This window comes from Rutidosis leptorrhynchoides, chromosome 8 (assembly GCF_046630445.1).
Source record: "Rutidosis leptorrhynchoides isolate AG116_Rl617_1_P2 chromosome 8, CSIRO_AGI_Rlap_v1, whole genome shotgun sequence".
In the NCBI taxonomy this organism is placed as follows: Eukaryota; Viridiplantae; Streptophyta; class Magnoliopsida; order Asterales; family Asteraceae; genus Rutidosis; species Rutidosis leptorrhynchoides.
The window spans coordinates 277,714,424-277,731,470 of record NC_092340.1 but is presented as its reverse complement, the minus strand read 5'-3'; the positions used below and the strand labels follow the sequence as shown (position 1 = coordinate 277,731,470).

The following is a 17,047-nucleotide window of genomic DNA, read 5'->3' as shown; positions in this document are numbered from 1 at the left end:
ATGGTATGAAATAAATGTTTCAACAAGTTGTTACATACAACATTCATGTTTGGCTTGTATTTACTAGAGAGAGTTTTAAATGTACTTGCTAATAGTTGTTCTAACTAGTCATTGAAATCAATGGTGCTCTGTAATCATGTTTATTCACGTAATTAGCATACGTTTATGAGAATCTATTATGTCTTCAATGCTTACACTTGTATGCAAATAACCCTAGGGGCCTTGACCTATGCATAGCATCTTCCCTATCCATCATGGTGGTATACTCATGTACGATCCAAATTTAAACATGTGATCAGCCATATAACATTTAGACTTGGGCCGAATAATCTCTTCATAATGTTAAGCTGAACAAAAGAAATCAGTTTATACACGAAATGATACCAAAAAAACATCAAGACAGTCATGGTCCCTTTGATATCTCATTCATTTCCATACTCTGAACCACTCAAGTACTCACCATGCTCTTCAAAATATTCAATCAACCGTTTCAGAAACTTGTCACTGCTCACCGTCTCTGTGTCACATATGAGACAACATTGTCTCCTTGCACGAGTCACAGCAACATTCATACGTCTACGATCACTCAAAAATCCCACCTGAAATATAAACTTCGTGTCAATATGTTCATTCACCGTTATATAAATGGGCTATTAACCAAATTGCAATTTTGCCCACGCAAGACGCAAACGATTTGCGTATGGGTCGTGACCCGAGAAATTTCAAATCACGATAATAAGATGGGTTGTGGTGGTGTGTTTGATCACGTTTGGGGGAGTGTGTTTGATGAATTTGTAGGCGAGTTTCTAATCCGGTCGCCAAATCGCGTGTGTCGGGTCGCAGTAAGCCGTAGATAAGTGGGTGGGTTTTTATGATGATGCTGCTCACATTCTTATATACCCTAATTTGAACATGCATTCAGAAATACACAAGTCGCTTGCAACTTGCGAATCTGAGATTATGGGTCGTAACCGACTGAAAATTTTCAGATCGCAATCTTAATTTTACGGGTCACGAGCTTGTTTGCTATGGGTTATTGCTAGACATTGTTCGTAACCAAGAAAATTAAGATCGTCTGAAATTTATTGGTCATGACCCATACGCAAATCACTTGCATTTTGCGTGGGCAAAATTCAAATTTTTTGTTTGCTTTTTTTTTTGTTGCAAAATGTCATATATTTATTTTATTTTTTGGAAAAATGGTTAATAATTTTATATAACTTCAACCTAATTATTAGATGGTAAAAGAATGAATACCTCTTTCTTTGAGTTTGACCTGACCATCGAGATAATAATAGCTTCTTTTTCCCTGCCTTGAAACCCATCCACGGTCGATATTTCAAGTTCTTTTAACTTGTCTTCCTTGGTTCTCAACATCCTTAGCAACACGACCTACGAAATAGCTGTCACATTAGACAACCAACAAATCCGATACTAATTTTCTTATATTTTTTTTTTTTTTTAATGTTTAGAGCTTCGGTCTACCTGTGCTGAGTATGGAGTGATAATTCCGATATCGGAAGCACGCACTCCACTTTCAACGAGCCTTTTTGCATGGGATATAGCAATATCAGCTTCACCTTCATTTAATGTGCTTTCTTCTTCATCCTTTTTTTCTTCCATGTCACACCTACAACAAAATATTAATAGTAGCAAAAGCAAAGAATGATATAACAATATAGCAGTAGTGAGTAAATTATATCAATAGTCCTTGTGATTTACATGAAATTATATCAACCGTCCTTATCTTTTGAAAATTTTAGCGATTGTCCCTAAAGTTTAAATGAAATTAGACCAATCGTCCTTATCTTTCATAAACTACACTATCGTCCCTGACTTACGTGAAAATGTACAGTAATGGTCCCTGACTTATTCAAAAGGTGCATTTATAGGAGGGACCATCAGCGTACACTATAAAGCATGTCAGGGACGATCAATTTAATTTTTAAACGATAAGGAACGATAGTTGTAATTGCATGAAAATCATAGGGACTATCGTTGTAATTTTCAAAAGATAAGGATGATTAGTGTAATTTAATGCAAGCCACAAGGACTATTGGTATAATTTACTCCAATAATAACCATAACGCAGTAGTTGCATACCCTGCTATGTCTACAAGAACAAGAGTAGGTTCTGCCGAAGAGGACTTTTGTACGTTATCAAGTTCATATAGTGTATGCCCAGCAACACTTGCATGAGCTTTAATCTATCATTATTGTACCAAATAAAATCAACAACTACAATAACAATGGGCGTAAGCGTAATATTTTACAGTTAAAATCTAAAAAGAAAATTAAGTACCTTACTATTGTAAAGCTCTTTTGATGACCAGTTCATTATAAGCTCATGCATGCGATACTGTACAGTCAGCATAGACATGACATCATCGCCATACAAGTCTGCAAGGCGCTCGAATAAAGTCTTTCCTAACCCTTTGTTTTCGGCTTCGACACTCTGTATTGTTGGAGGAAGTTGGAGATGGTCCCCAGAGAGTATACACCTAGAACCCTACATAACAAACGTTGAAAATTTCTATTGCACTTTCCATGCGTAAGGGTCTGTTTACTTTCCACTTAATGATCTATTTCTGTACAGCTTTCAGTAAGTAAAATTGTTGTTTCACTTAATCTGAAAATTAATCTGTATCTAGGAGACACAGAATCAGACACCCTTCCCATCAGACACCCTTCCCATTAAGAGGCAAATGGAAAACTGATATAGAAAAAAAGTAAACGGACCCTAAGAATTGTTTCAACAGTGTTGTATATGGTGGCCATCTAGGCCAACTAGTCGGGTTGATGACTAGCCCGTCCCGTTTTGCACAAAAACATCTAATTAGTCAGTCAACGCTAAAAGTCAACGCTAAAAAGTCAGGTCAAAGTCGGTCTGAATCTGTTAAGAGTCGGTCAAAGTCAAGGTTGGTCAAAGTTCTCAAAAATTTTAATACTTTTATACTCAAATTTTGTGCCCTATGCATATGTTTGATATATTTATGTGAAACATATATTAGTAAAATATATATATTTTAGTCAATGTACAACTCAACTCCGCCTCACGCCTTTTCCAACCTTGTATTTCAGATATATTTATGTGTAACATATATTAGTAAAATATATATATTTTAGTCAATGTACAACTCAACTACGTCTCACGCCTTTTCCAACCTTGTATTTCAGTTTGCGTTTTGAGATTGATTACCTTTAGAAGAGCAATCCAACAAGCTACCTCGAGAGCTTGGGCAGCTTCGTCAATTATCACGAGATCAAACGAAGTGCCGTCTAATTTTCTTGTTAATGAACCAGTGAGAGTCGTTAAAACGACATCTGCATTTTTAATTACATCTGTCACAGCCAGTTGCTGCCTCTTGTGTTCCTCTTTGGAAAGCAGCCTGAGTTCCTTCCGGATATCCCTCTTTGTATTTCTATCTTTAGCTTTCAACAGTTTACCATTTAATGCCTAAATGATCCACTAATGAAACATTAAACGGAACAACAAAATTTATATATAAAAAATGAATGATTAAACGATTTTAGTTTTCTCATTATAGTTTACCTTCATCTCTTTCCGAATATCATTTGCAAGAGAACTGTTGTCCCCACGTAAAACCTAAAATAACCAACCAATTTAAGCGATACTTTGCAACACAAAGTCGGAAAATTGAACAATCTTGACGTGCAAATGTAAGTATGTGAATGGCAATATGTTTTTGTTTAAAATAGAAGTGGCACAATATACAAGTTTGGTGATCATTATATCTATTTTCCCGAGCAATAACAATACATATCAAGTAACTAACTTGAAAATGTTTTCGTGGTACTAATTTTTTTACACTAGCATAGCTAGTGAACTACATAGGATAATTTACTACCACGTTGATTAAAAAGGAGAAAAAAAAAAAAGAATAAACAAACCTGTGTATCAAGAGCACTGTCTAATACTTGGGGCAATAGCCGAGCAGGATGTCCCACTCTCACCAACTTTACCCTAATCCAAATATAAATGACTAGGTTACTAATATATAATATAATATTACATGGAATTTTTGTACACTAGAAATAAAAAACATTATTTCATTACAATTTACAAAAGACTTATATATGAATAACTTGGCATGTGAGTTAATTACTTATTTTCTTGTTCACGCTTTATATCTAACAACTTACAAACATACAAAGGAGTACACCATTCAAATGGTCAGATTTAGACAAACACTTAAACAATCTACTTTTTTTTATACCTGTGAGGAACTAGTCGTTCAACAATGTTGTCAACCGCAATGTTAGATGCAGCACATGCAAGAATCTTTGACCCACGTTTGACTTCTTGTAATATAATTTCAACCACAGTTGTCGTTTTTCCAGTTCCAGGTGGTCCATGCAGCAAAAAGATGTCTTTTGATGAAAGGGCTTTTCTAATAGCATCTTTCTTGAAGAAAAAATAAACAAAATAGTGTCATTTAACAATGATTTACTAAAAATAAAAAATAAAAAGAATTACATTATACGTGTTTAACTGTTCATATATAAGCAAAATAGAAAACATATAAGAGGCTAAACACCTGAGAGTGATCAAGGTTTTTATTGAATGGTGTAAAGGTGACATCTTTCTTTGCTACAGTTGGAGATTTCTCTCCAAATAGGACAGGAACCAAGTCTGAAGCGGGGCCCCTTTGAATACCTTTGCTTAGTTGTATCAATGTGTCCTTCATTCTGCGATATGTCACCTAATAACGATGGTTTAACAGATATCACACTGAGTTTGTATTAATGATGATAGAAAATGATATATACCTCATTAGCCACTTTCTCAATTCGTAAGGAACTATTTAAACCTTCTTCTGGAATATCATCAAATGCAATAGTGATTGATGAATCCTGCACAATGCAACATACACATTTCAAATCCGATATTATATAAAATATTAAATTCTTTAACAAAAATGTAAATACCTTCAGTCGATAAACAACACCTTGTCCAAGAGCAGGAGAGCCTAAATCAGCCTTGTTTGGTTTTAAAACAACTACATCGTGAGTCCCAAACTGCAAAGCAACAGAAAGTAAGTTCGGTTCACTGTAATTTTTTTTATTTGTAGATTATAAATTACTAATTGTACAGACAATGCAACATAAACTGGCAATTGGTATAGATTAGGTAAAGAAAAACTATAGTGTGCTTGTATGCAAAACTACATGTCAACCATTATTACCTTGTGAGACGGAAGAACATCTCCTTTGTTTGATTGAAGTTCAAGAAGACTTTTGCCCATCAACCCCGTCTACATATGAATATAGCATAAAAATGAAATTCTCCACGATCTCGTTTACCAGATAAACAATGTTTTTTTTTAAAGAAAAATAAATTTCATTTGGGATGTATAGTAGTAATACTACTTGTTAACTAAATATAACAACTACAACGAAAAGAGCATTATATGTCCTTTACTACCCTTCAGAATCCATCATTCCTGGCATATACGGAGTAGTAAAAAGGTTTAAAGCTTCATATAAACCATCAATAAAGTTTTCAGATTTATCTTTGTTCTCTTTTGGGGGCGAAATACAGCTAATCAACATAACAAAGAAGTACGAACCTGAACATCTACACATTTTAAATTAAGTATGGTAGATCCTCTCTTTGATGCAGAGTCCAAATTTCTATTAGCACCGGAGCTCATTGATGCAGTTATCTCGGCTTCCTACAAAGATCACGTACCCATAAATTACACATCACTAAACAAAAAATGGAATTGACCAAACACAAAAAAATGGATTAGTAAAGAAGTGGCTTGTACTCAATACAAGGGCGGATCTAGTTTAAGCCCAGTGGTAGCACGGGCAACCACTGAAATACGCAAAATTTTATTTTTTTTAGGCTTTTAATTTTAACTAGTGATACACTTGATAGTGTAATTTTTTGTGTGACACCAATGGATGGTGTAAATTTTTTGGAATTTTTAACTAGTGACACCGGTGACTACGATTCCTAGTGACTCAATATGACACAAATAATAGCAATTGTTAAAACTTTGAGGATTGAAATGACTATTTAATAACTCGATTCGATACATATTCCATGGAATTCAAATATTTTGCAAACGTACAATGATCGATCATGTACTTTCAAACAAAGAACATAATCAAACCTACTAGCTAAAACTTTTTAGCATGTGTAGATTTACACCAGCATAACACATATATATATTTCAATTAGCAACATTTGTATTGAGCTACAAACCCTAATAATCCAAAACGAGTCAATATCATCAAATTAACCTCTCAAAGAAATATAAATTCATAATCATAAGGAGACAAATTAGTAGTATAAGTAAAGGGTTTGAGTACCTTTTCCATATCGATAAGAGGGCTCATTTTAGAGACAAATTGTTCGACGGAAATCGAATTTGATGACGATGATGATTTTTTCATTTTGTTTCCGGCGTTCATGACTAGGGTTTAAGCCGCCGGAAAGAGATTAACGAAGCCGGAAAAGGCTCAAGGCTCCAACTAGTAGTACGGTTTTACTCTTTGAAAAATTAAAAAAGTGAAGAATAAAATGATTTAATTGATTGATACTCCTCCCTCTCACACGCAATTTTCACCAAAGGTTGCAAAAGACGCGAGACGGAGTCGAGACGCTCGGTTCTAAAAAGGTCGAGACGGGGGTCGAGACAGACGTTGATCAAAGTTGACTTTTAAATATATAGAAGTATAAAAATGCATATATGTACACATATTTTAAAGCTAAAAACTTTAATTGATTAATTTGTACCCATAATTGTTATCATCGTTAATTTAATACAAAAAATTAAAACTAAAATATGATATATTTCATCGATTTTCTGGTTTTTCTGAATTTTGACTGACTTTGATCTGATTTTTTTCAACTTTGACCCGAATTTTGACCATTGATTGTCATATTAGACGGTTTTCTTCGAGACATGACGGGCTAGTCACCAAACCGTTGAGACGGGCGTCGCAACGGCTCGAGACGGGGTGTTTTGCAACAGAGATTTTCACACACAATTCATTAAAAGTCTCGTTACGCCCTACTTTTTGTTTAGAAAAAATTATTACTTGATTTTGCATAGTGTTTCTATTTCAACTTTGAGTGGTCATTACAATTATGATTTACGATTATTAGTTGAAAAGTTATTGTTTCCAACAAACGCAAAGTCCGTTAGCTAAATACTTTAGTGGTCTCTGACGCTAATAGATATTAATTTAAGTTAAGTAAATACTTTCAGTTTCGGTTTTGCGTTTCGTTCTCACCTTTTGGTTTCGCGTTTTGGTTTCGCCTTTAAGTTTCACGTTTAAGTTTCGCTTCACTTTCGCGTTTCGATTTAGTTTCTGTTTCACATTTAAATTTCCCGTTTCAGTTTCGCGTTCTAGTTCCGCGTTTCGATTTTTGCGTTTTGATTTCGCGGATTCGCATTTCAATTTCGTGTTTCGGCATCGCGTTTCATTTTCACCTTTTGGTTATGCGTTACGATTCCGCGTTTCGATTTCGTGTTTCTATTTCGCGTTTAGGTTTCGCGTTTAGGTTTCGCGTTTCACATTTTGCGAAATCGAAACGCGAAATTGAAATGTGAAACTGAAATGCGAAATCAAAACACACAATCGAAATGCGAAAACTTAAATGTGAAACCAAAACGCGGAATCGAAACGCGACACAAAAGGTAAAAACGAAACGCGACACCGAAATGCGAAACTGTAAGTATTTACTTAACTGAAATTAAGGTCTGTTAGCGTCAAGACCACCAACATATTTACTTAACAAACAATTTTTAACGTCTTTTGACGTTCGTTGGAACAAGGACTTCCCAACCTAGCAATCGTAAAACATAGGGACCATTGAAGTCAAAATAGAAACACAAGGATGCATTGTGTAATCTGGTGTAAAACACAGAGACGACTCAAGTAATTTTTTCTTTTGTTTACTTCGAGTTTTACCCATTACCTTTTTTGGAACGACAATTTTGGCATCGAATCCTCTCATTTGCCACTCACACACCCGTTAGGAAGAAACTCCCCACATCTATCGCGCAAAGCGTACCTGAATGCTTTAGGTTAACTGCTTGGTCCGTACAAAGTGAATGATACTAGAGGCACAACCTTGGAGAAAACTCCCCCCAAGATTTGAACCTGCACCTATTTTTTCAAAGATACGAGCCCAGAACTAACTGAGGATTTTTACCCCTCAACCAATAGTTCGGTGTATAAAATAAGGCTTTTTACCCATTACCTTTTACTTATTTTTTGTCTTACGTGCATAAAAGTAAAGATATAAAAAAACTTTAACTTATTTCTTATAAGTGGACAATTAATTTGAGATATTCAAAAATGGTACACTGGACAATGAAATAGTGATGGAGGGAGTATAACTCATTTGTAAGATATTCTTGTAAAATTATACTACTATGCATAGCTAATTAGGTTTTCAAACTTTGAAAACTTAATAAGTTATATATTGACTTTTAGTTGTAGAAATTATTAAGAAATATAACTTTCAGTTGTATAAATTCACTTATATTTTTAGTATATCCACTTTTTATATACAGTGGTTGTTAAATGAATGTATTTATCAAATACCTTAGTAGAAATATCACCTCCTTTGTATAAATTATTAAGAACTACAACTTTTGATCATAGAAGAAAATATTATTTTTAATTATACTAAGTTAAACAAATTGATATGGATATGGATATGGATGAATATCTATTAGTCTGCTTAATCCAAAGGATAATTGATGAATTGAAATTAAATGAATATAAAATAAAGATATGATATGACATCACCCGATCCTTATCCATTTCATTGTCATCTCTACACATGATTCTTGTCGCCGCTCTCCAATTCAACCAGCATACTTTTATACCATTAGTCACGTTCTTGTTCCTCCTTGAAATGTGTAACACTAAGCCTAGGTATTTAGATGACTCGAGCAGATTTGATCTTCAATGTGAATGCCCACTCTATTTTTCAACCCAAACTCATTCCAGTCGAAATTGCATTATAGGTATTTATATTTTCTGTAGTCGATCTTGGTCTTCTAATTCCTCTCTAAAATTTTAGCCCATTTTGATTTTCAATACTAGAATAAAGTTTGCGGCTGATACTAGGCACCATGGGATGCATTCATGTATTATAAGAGCATGAGGTGTCTGTGTCCATTTTACGTTGTCCATTTCAAGGTCGAAAATGAACCTTGAAATTGATCAAAGTGGGGTGTCGTTCGGTGTCAATTTGGTTTTTATTTTTGTGGCCATTTCAAGGTCGAATATGACGTGGACCAATAAGAAAATAGAATAATGTGGAAGAAAAAATATTATTGGTTCGATATATTAGACCTGTATGATTGGTTGATGATGGAGTTCTCCAACAAGCGTCCTAAAATCGCCCTTGAGAGCTCCAAAAGTGGCCAGCCAAAAGATATCTCACTTAGCCACTTAGGGTTGAAAATTAGACGTTAAATATGCTGCTCCCCGTTTAAAGGTATACCGCGCGGCGCCCTAAAAGTCTGCACGGCGCACAACAATGAGGGAATTGACCTGATGTGTTTTGTGCCTTACTACATGGCGCGCAGAAGAATTGGGTGGTTCCCCATATAGCGTGAACTGAGTTGTAGTGATTATATGATGTATGGCGCAACATGCAAGGGGACTGGGCAACACTCAGTAACAAAACACAGCAAAATCACTATCAAAATCCAATTTTTTGACCCCAACTCTTACCGGGACCAACCTCGCTACTAATCGAGTAAAGAATACCACATAAATCCGCAAAAACTCATCGTAAAGCACTTCTCGACAAAAATGTATCAATCTTCATAAATTACTATCTAAAAGCCTTCAAACTTACTGATATCGGCTAAAAAGTCACGTTTTCACCCCGGTATTAAGGCCCAAAAACAAGAAAGATTTGAACTTTATCGGCAAAATACCTACTTCGTCGGTTAGAATTGAATAACAAGTAATTACGAAGGCGATGCAAAAATAATCGAGAGAATTGGAGCTAAAACGAAGATTCTAGAGCGAAAACGGTGAAAGACAAGAAATCAAGTTATGATCCAGGGAATCAAGGCTGACCAGCACACCATACGGTTTGCCATACGGCCTGCCATACGGCCTGCCTCTATGGATACGGCCTGCCAGATACGCCCCACCAAGTGCCTTCACCATACGGCCTGCCAGCCATACGGCCTGCCAAATACGCCCCACCATACGGCCTGCCATGCGGCCTGCCAGGCGTATTTTGGCATTTTCCTAGTCTATTTAATGGGTCTTTGTCATTCATTCCAACACACACTTCAATTCACTTCTTTCTCTCTCTTGTACAATATTAGTCATACTCTCAAGGCCTACGACTCCGTGCGGGAAACCTAGTACCCGGAGAAGAACGCTGAAGATTGTATTAGGAGCGGTCTGGAGTCTTGAAGTTGTCACTTTTGTATTCGGAACTCATTAAATCTACTGGTACCTCTATCCTTTATCTTATATAATGTTTTATTATATTGTTGCCATGATTAGCGAGTAGTTATCTTTAGTGTATGCTATGATGTAAGCAGTTATAATGCCAAAATAATATTATGGTTTGTGTTTGCTGTCGAAATGCTTTCTGATTATGCTTTAAACTCAATCGCTTTTCCAACTAATAGAACGTAGTTATAGGCTCTGTTATTGGGAAGTCGCGAACCCCGATCCAGAGTACACTATCTGTGTCACCCCTTGGTAAGAGAAGTCTATAGGATACAACGTAAGATCGACTGAGGCATACCGGTTGTAGTAAGTCTATCAAGCTTTGGATTCCGACTGAGGACTCTTTCGTAGTGAAACATCTGACTAGACCCTTAGTACATTGTCGGTCCTAGACCATGCTAGTGTAGTCACCAATCATATAAACTTCGTACGTGCACGCTGAATCACATCGGTTGTTGTAAGCTGTACCTCTGCTAAGTAAGGCCATGGAACACGGTTAGTGTTGACTAATACACTGCACCATAACGCGGTCTCAAGCATTGCACCCCGCTTGAGGGATTCTTAGTTAATTAAGGAACTGTTTGTTTCGACACATAAAGGATTGGACCGTTAGGAAAACCGAACGTGTTCATGAAAGTCATCTTGACTTGGCCATGGTGTTCTTTATGGTTGAACTCTTTTTAAGGGCCTAATTATCTTTTACCAATCATTAACGAAAGCATTGAAGCACATCACGTCTCTCGGATATGGTAAACCATGTATTCTATTACGCTTAAGAAAGTTTAGACCATTTTGGAATGTTAATACGTCACCCAACCGAGTCGCTCAATTGGATGAGCTGTCTGAACATGTATGCCTGTAGTCAGACTGCACGGGCGTCGGGGGTAAGGGACGTTGCTGTCTATTCAGAATCTTCAAGCCTAATGCAGTACCCAGTGACATGTCTTATGACAGGGGCGTTTAGGACCAGTGTAATGAGTACAAGGCCTCTGCCTATTCATGAGCCAGCATTCCATAATCTTGGCAAAATAACTGATGAAATCATAGTATGCGCTTACTTTAACCTTATCTGAATTGCAAATTTTATCGCATTTACTTTATCTGTCTCTTAAATTCAAAAATCCCAAAATAAATATTCACTACTCCCTAACTATCTTAGGCTAAAATATAGGTTCGATGTTACTGTTATCTCAAAAATACGACTCTAGGTCATACTTCCCTTACTCATAAGGAGTAGTAAGATTTAGGCCCCGCTAAATATAAATTTAAAACTGTACCCTCTCCCACGATTGGCTGATCCTGGCGAGCCACGGCCTAACGACACCGCGCAAATAAAAACCGTCCGTTTCGGCCATATCAGGAGAGAACCTAGTTTTTAGCGCCGCTGTCGGGGAACTGGTATAAGGCAATACTGCTCTCTATCAAACTTATTCACATGCATTTAGTGGTGTCTAAGAAAGACAATTATACACGGACTTGGTTATTGGATTTTCCGAACAGTCTCCAATTATATTGGGACCAAAAGGATCCTGCCTCTCCGTAGTCGGCCTGACCACTTGGTTTGTTGAATAGTTTGTGCGAAGCTCTGTTACCTAAATACCAGGGAATCAGTAGCCAGAACCAAAAACGTATTCCACCATAAGATAGTTAGTTAATTAGCTAGAGAACTTTAGATTACTTTAGACTACCTTAGATTAGATTACCTTAGATTAGATTAGATTACCTTAGATTAGAATTAGATTAACTTAGTTTAGTTTAGCTTATTATAATTTAGCTTATTTGAGAAAATTAAAAACAAAAAGGCATACCTAGTGTATGACCCAAACCCGATCTAGACCAGGGCCGTTGTTATTCGTACCTGATCCAGACGCAATAATCTCTAAAGCACGCAAGGAAGCAAGAATCAGAAATCAAATGGCGTTACGCGTTACTTTAACAGAAAATACCAAACCCTCGATTGAAGGTCGAGGAGGACCAATCAGATTTCCAGAGATTCAAGGACACTCGTTCGAGTTAAAACATCACATCATCCAGCTCATTCAGAATAACTGTCAGTTTCACGGATTACCGAATGACGATCCTAATTCTCACCTTGATAAATTCATATCTCTTTCGAACTCCTACAAACAGCCAGGGATAGGACAAGATATAGTCCGGCTATACTTGTTCCCCTATTCTCTCACTCATCATGCTCAAACCTGGTTTGAAGGATTGGAAAAAGATTCCATCGCGTCATGGATGGAGATGGAAACTAAATTCCTAACCAAATATTTCCCTCCTTCTAAACAAACCAAACTGAAGAATGACATCATTAACTTCAAACAAAGTTACGATGAATCTCTTTACACCGCATGGGAGCGTTTCAAAACCCTGCTGAAGAAATGCCCTAACCACCAGCTAGAACGGTCAGCCCAAATCTGCACCTTCTACAATGGTCTTACGGTAAATCATAGGACGACGATCGATGCAGCAGCTCAAGAGAATCTGATGAACCAAACCGCAGACGAAGCATGGGAATTGCTCGAGAACATGACGATGCATCATCATGACTGGAACAGTGGTGAAACAACTTCATCATCTGCACCACTCTCCGCACTTAATAATCAAACGGAGGCCATCAAATCTCTCACAGATAAGATGGAATCTCTTGCCAAACAACTCGGAGAATTGAAGACGCAGCCGCAGTAGGTTAACCAAGCTCAGGCTTATGTTAATTGTACTAACCCGCAACCTACTGAAGATTATCAAGTTGAGTACGAAAACCCTGACGGTTCAGTCTGTTATGTCCAATACCCAGCTCGTCCACCAAATCCCGGATTCAATCCACCACCTAGGGTTAATCAATTTCAGCGAAGCAATCAACCTTTTCGCTATCGCTATCCACCTTACCCAGCCCAACAATCTCAATTGACCTACGATCAACCACTTCCACTCACTGGTCCCCCAGTTGAGGAAAATTCCCCTACCACCCAGATTACAAAAGCAACTAACCCCACTCTCGGAGCTGATGATCAGTTAACTCAGTTCATACAAGGACAACAACAACTAAATCAGAGAACTGCAACCAGACAAGATCAGATGGAGATACTAATGAGAAATCAATTGGCTCTGCTTAAAAGTTTGGAAACGCATCTCGGACAGTTATCACAACGCCTTGAAACCCGACCGCAAGGAAGATTGCCAAGTAATACTATCCAAAATCCCCACATAGAAGAAGCAAAGCAAATGGATTCCGTAATCCCAGAGGAAGAACCAAGGAGAAGGTCAACTAGGCTCAAGAACAAATCGACATATACTCAGAAGCTGACTCCTGAAACTCCAGTTCGCATACCTTATCCTGGAAGGCCACAAGAAGAACCATCCAAGCTTGGTTCCTTCAAACTTGACGGAAGATTCTTGGACACCATGTCCAAAGTTCCCAACCAAAAGAGATACATCCGAAGGCTTCTTTCTACAAAGGAGAGGATACCAGACTCTAACAAAATTCCACTGAATGAAGAATGCTCTGCATTACTCAGAAACTCTCTACCACCAATGCTAGGAGATACGGGCCGATTCGTTTTCCCATGTTCAATCTACCAATCTGGAACCATTCATGCGCTAGCAGATTTAGGAGCAAGTATCAACCTAATCCCCTACTATCTCTACAAGAGATTAGAGTTAGGAGACTTGTCACCAACCAAAATGACAATCCAACTTGCCGATCATACAATTCGATATCCTAAGGGCATAGTTGAGAACGTCTTGGTGAAAGTTGACAAATTCTTGTATCCTACGGATTTCGTAGTGATGGATATCAAGGAAGACCTACACACCCCAGTAGTGTTAGGAAGACCTTTCATGAATACGGCTAGGACTGTCATTGATGTGTACAATCAAACCATGATCTTACAATCACATGGGGAGAGCATTACTTTCAAAATTGACCGACCAACCGATCTTTCTGGACAGGCAGAGATGTTTGCTATTTCCACTAGACGGATCACTTCCGATGACGAGTCACCACCAGCCGATGATATCGAAATGGGTGTCGAATCACAGTTTGTAAACGACCCAGAAATGGAAGAAGAGGATTCAGCGAAGAAATAGAGGAAGAGGAAGAATCTGAGGAGGAAGAGGAAATGGAAGACGTAAAAGAAACTGTGAAAATACCTGTTCCAAGCACTGAGCGTCGTGAAGAAATAATGAGGCTTGAGACGGCAGATCACAGTTTAATTATTCGCTTCAAGAAGAAGACCAACAAGGCTGAGGTTAAGGATATAGAAATTGATCCTGTTAGTATCAAAGTGGAGAATTAGAATACTGAAGAAACCCGTTCATCAGACGCATCCTCAGAGAAGCAAGATACCGATAATGACGAGGAAGAGCATCATGAAGACATTCTGACTAACTCACACTCTCCAACCGAACTAGATCAAGGGGAGCCGGACTCTTCTTCAGATCGAATTCCAGTTATATCCACACATGCAGACATGATCACCTTCATTAATGATAACGATGAATTTGAAGACATTCTCGAAGCCATCCGGAAGTCAACCATTGACTTTTCGCTACGCTTAACAGAACGAATTATGGCTATCAGAGAAGAGCACCACCTCTATCTCCGAAGAGAAGACAATGATGTTGAAATCCTAGAAGAACGCATTCAAGACTTTATCAATTCTCTTCACGATCATATCTATCACGAAGAAAGGCAACGAGAGCATAACTCAGTAGTTCACACTATTCTCGAAACAAGATTCTGTCGAGATCAGAAGATCATTTACTCTAGGGTTTATAACGCCTTAACCGGATCTGCACTTCCGTTCTCACGAAACCAACGAGCACTACTGACTCTCATCCGGAAGCATATGGATCTTTCCACCGGCCGCCCGACTTATCACTCTGATTTGTAAATGATCGAGGATATTCACAGTCTTTTCGCTCTTCTAGATAGAGATAATTTTGAAAGCACACCAGACATACTAGTGATTTACGTAACAATTGATCACCACGCTGATCTGATTATCAAAGAGTTACAAGACGCTGTTATGGAGGAAGCAAGGCGAAACAATTCGTTCTCTCATCTTGAACCAGATCGAGTCAATATTGCCACCTATGTTACGAAGCAGCTATCACGTATCTTCCACGAGTCCACGGATCCTAGTTTCACATTTAAAGCTGGATGTTGGGAGATATACTTAAAGACGATGAAATTAATACTCTGATCAGGATTGCTGTTCACTTCTTTCCAGCTTCGTCCCTTAACTAATCTGTGTAAAGCTACAGACTCCTACTGTGGAGATCACCATTCCAAAGACTTCGAAATTCTGAAAATACAGTTTCTTACATTGTTTGAAGACCTCCGAAATGAGCATCCCGTCAGAGAAATCATCAACACCAGCACTGCTTCTATGATTGACATTCATAGGTCAACCAGCAGAGCTGTGGATCATATTCTCATCGGACTTCAAGACTTATCAAGAGCTGAAACTGCACACTACTTATCTTTCAGAAGATCTTCAAGAGAAGTACCGGATCTGTTACCACTGTTGGTCCGACACTTTCTCAGGACTTATCCACCAAGACTCACATTCCCTCAAGAAGACCAAGATCACAACCATCAGCGAGGAATGTTCACTTTTTGAAGCATCACTACGGTCGAGCCAACGACCTTAAACAAAAGCGCTTCTCGGGAGGCAACCCGTGCAATAAAGTAGAGTAGAAGAATAAAGGATGACAAATGAGCCGATAAAGAAGCAAGGAAACCAGCCGCATCTGCTAGGGGTATTTCTTTCTTTTCGCTACTAGCTCAAGATTCAAAATATGCCACATCCTAGCTTTTCACTAAGTGTGGGATAACACCCAATAAAAACACTAGATAAATACTCCCAAATCTTCAACTAAAACTCCTAAGTGTGGGATACACTAGGAACATTGAGGACAATGTTCGTCTAAGTGTGGGATGTTGGTATCTTTTTATGCTGTATTATAATAAACCATTACGAAGATTCCAAGTCCTTAAGCCAAATTTCAAAATTTTTGCAAAAGAAACCCTTTTCGAAAGAGTATTTTTGAAAACCTAAAACGTTTGTTAATAAAAATAAGGCTTAAGTAAGGTGGAATTCTTGTTAGATTGAAATCTCTAATAGAGCATTGCATGACTAAGACATTATCGACCTAAATTGATTATGGTGAGGCACCCCAAATAAGACCAGCATTCATCTTTAATGCTTCACTATTTTCCGTTGAGAGTGCCGATGTCTGTGCTCAGAATCAGAACTTGCTTTAGATCTACATCTCCAAGAAGCAAAACGTGGTTCGGTTGTAATCAAAATAGCTACCCATTTGTCAAACATAAACCTTCCACACCTCCACTACTTCTACTCCACCACCACATCCATATTACCTTTACTATTTACTCGAAAAACCCAGAAAATGAGATTCCTTCCGAAAACCCGATGTTATAAACCTCTCAAGTATCATGGCAAAGGTCTTGAAAAAGTTTATCGACAAAAAGTTTCTCGAGATGAAGTCTCCAAAAAAAAAAATGATGATATTTTCTAGTTCTGAAAAAGGAGCAGAACTAAAT

At 37.6% G+C, this 17,047-nt stretch overlaps 1 protein-coding gene across 1 annotated transcript; it reads right to left on the bottom strand.

Annotated features, from left to right (window-relative positions):
• Positions 1-124: 124 nt before the first annotated feature.
• LOC139861622 (uncharacterized) lies at positions 125-6,512 on the bottom strand. Its single transcript, XM_071850070.1, has 15 exons — positions 6,343-6,512; positions 5,592-5,696; positions 5,208-5,276; positions 4,951-5,040; positions 4,792-4,875; positions 4,560-4,724; positions 4,239-4,426; positions 3,913-3,985; positions 3,554-3,607; positions 3,200-3,457; positions 2,303-2,509; positions 2,104-2,207; positions 1,486-1,630; positions 1,258-1,392; positions 125-599 (listed from the first exon to the last, which is right to left on the bottom strand). Exons 1-15 carry the CDS (start codon positions 6,442-6,444, stop codon positions 423-425), a joined length of 1,956 nt encoding a protein of 651 aa, XP_071706171.1. The 5' UTR covers positions 6,445-6,512; the 3' UTR covers positions 125-422.
• Positions 6,513-17,047: the final 10,535 nt, after the last annotated feature.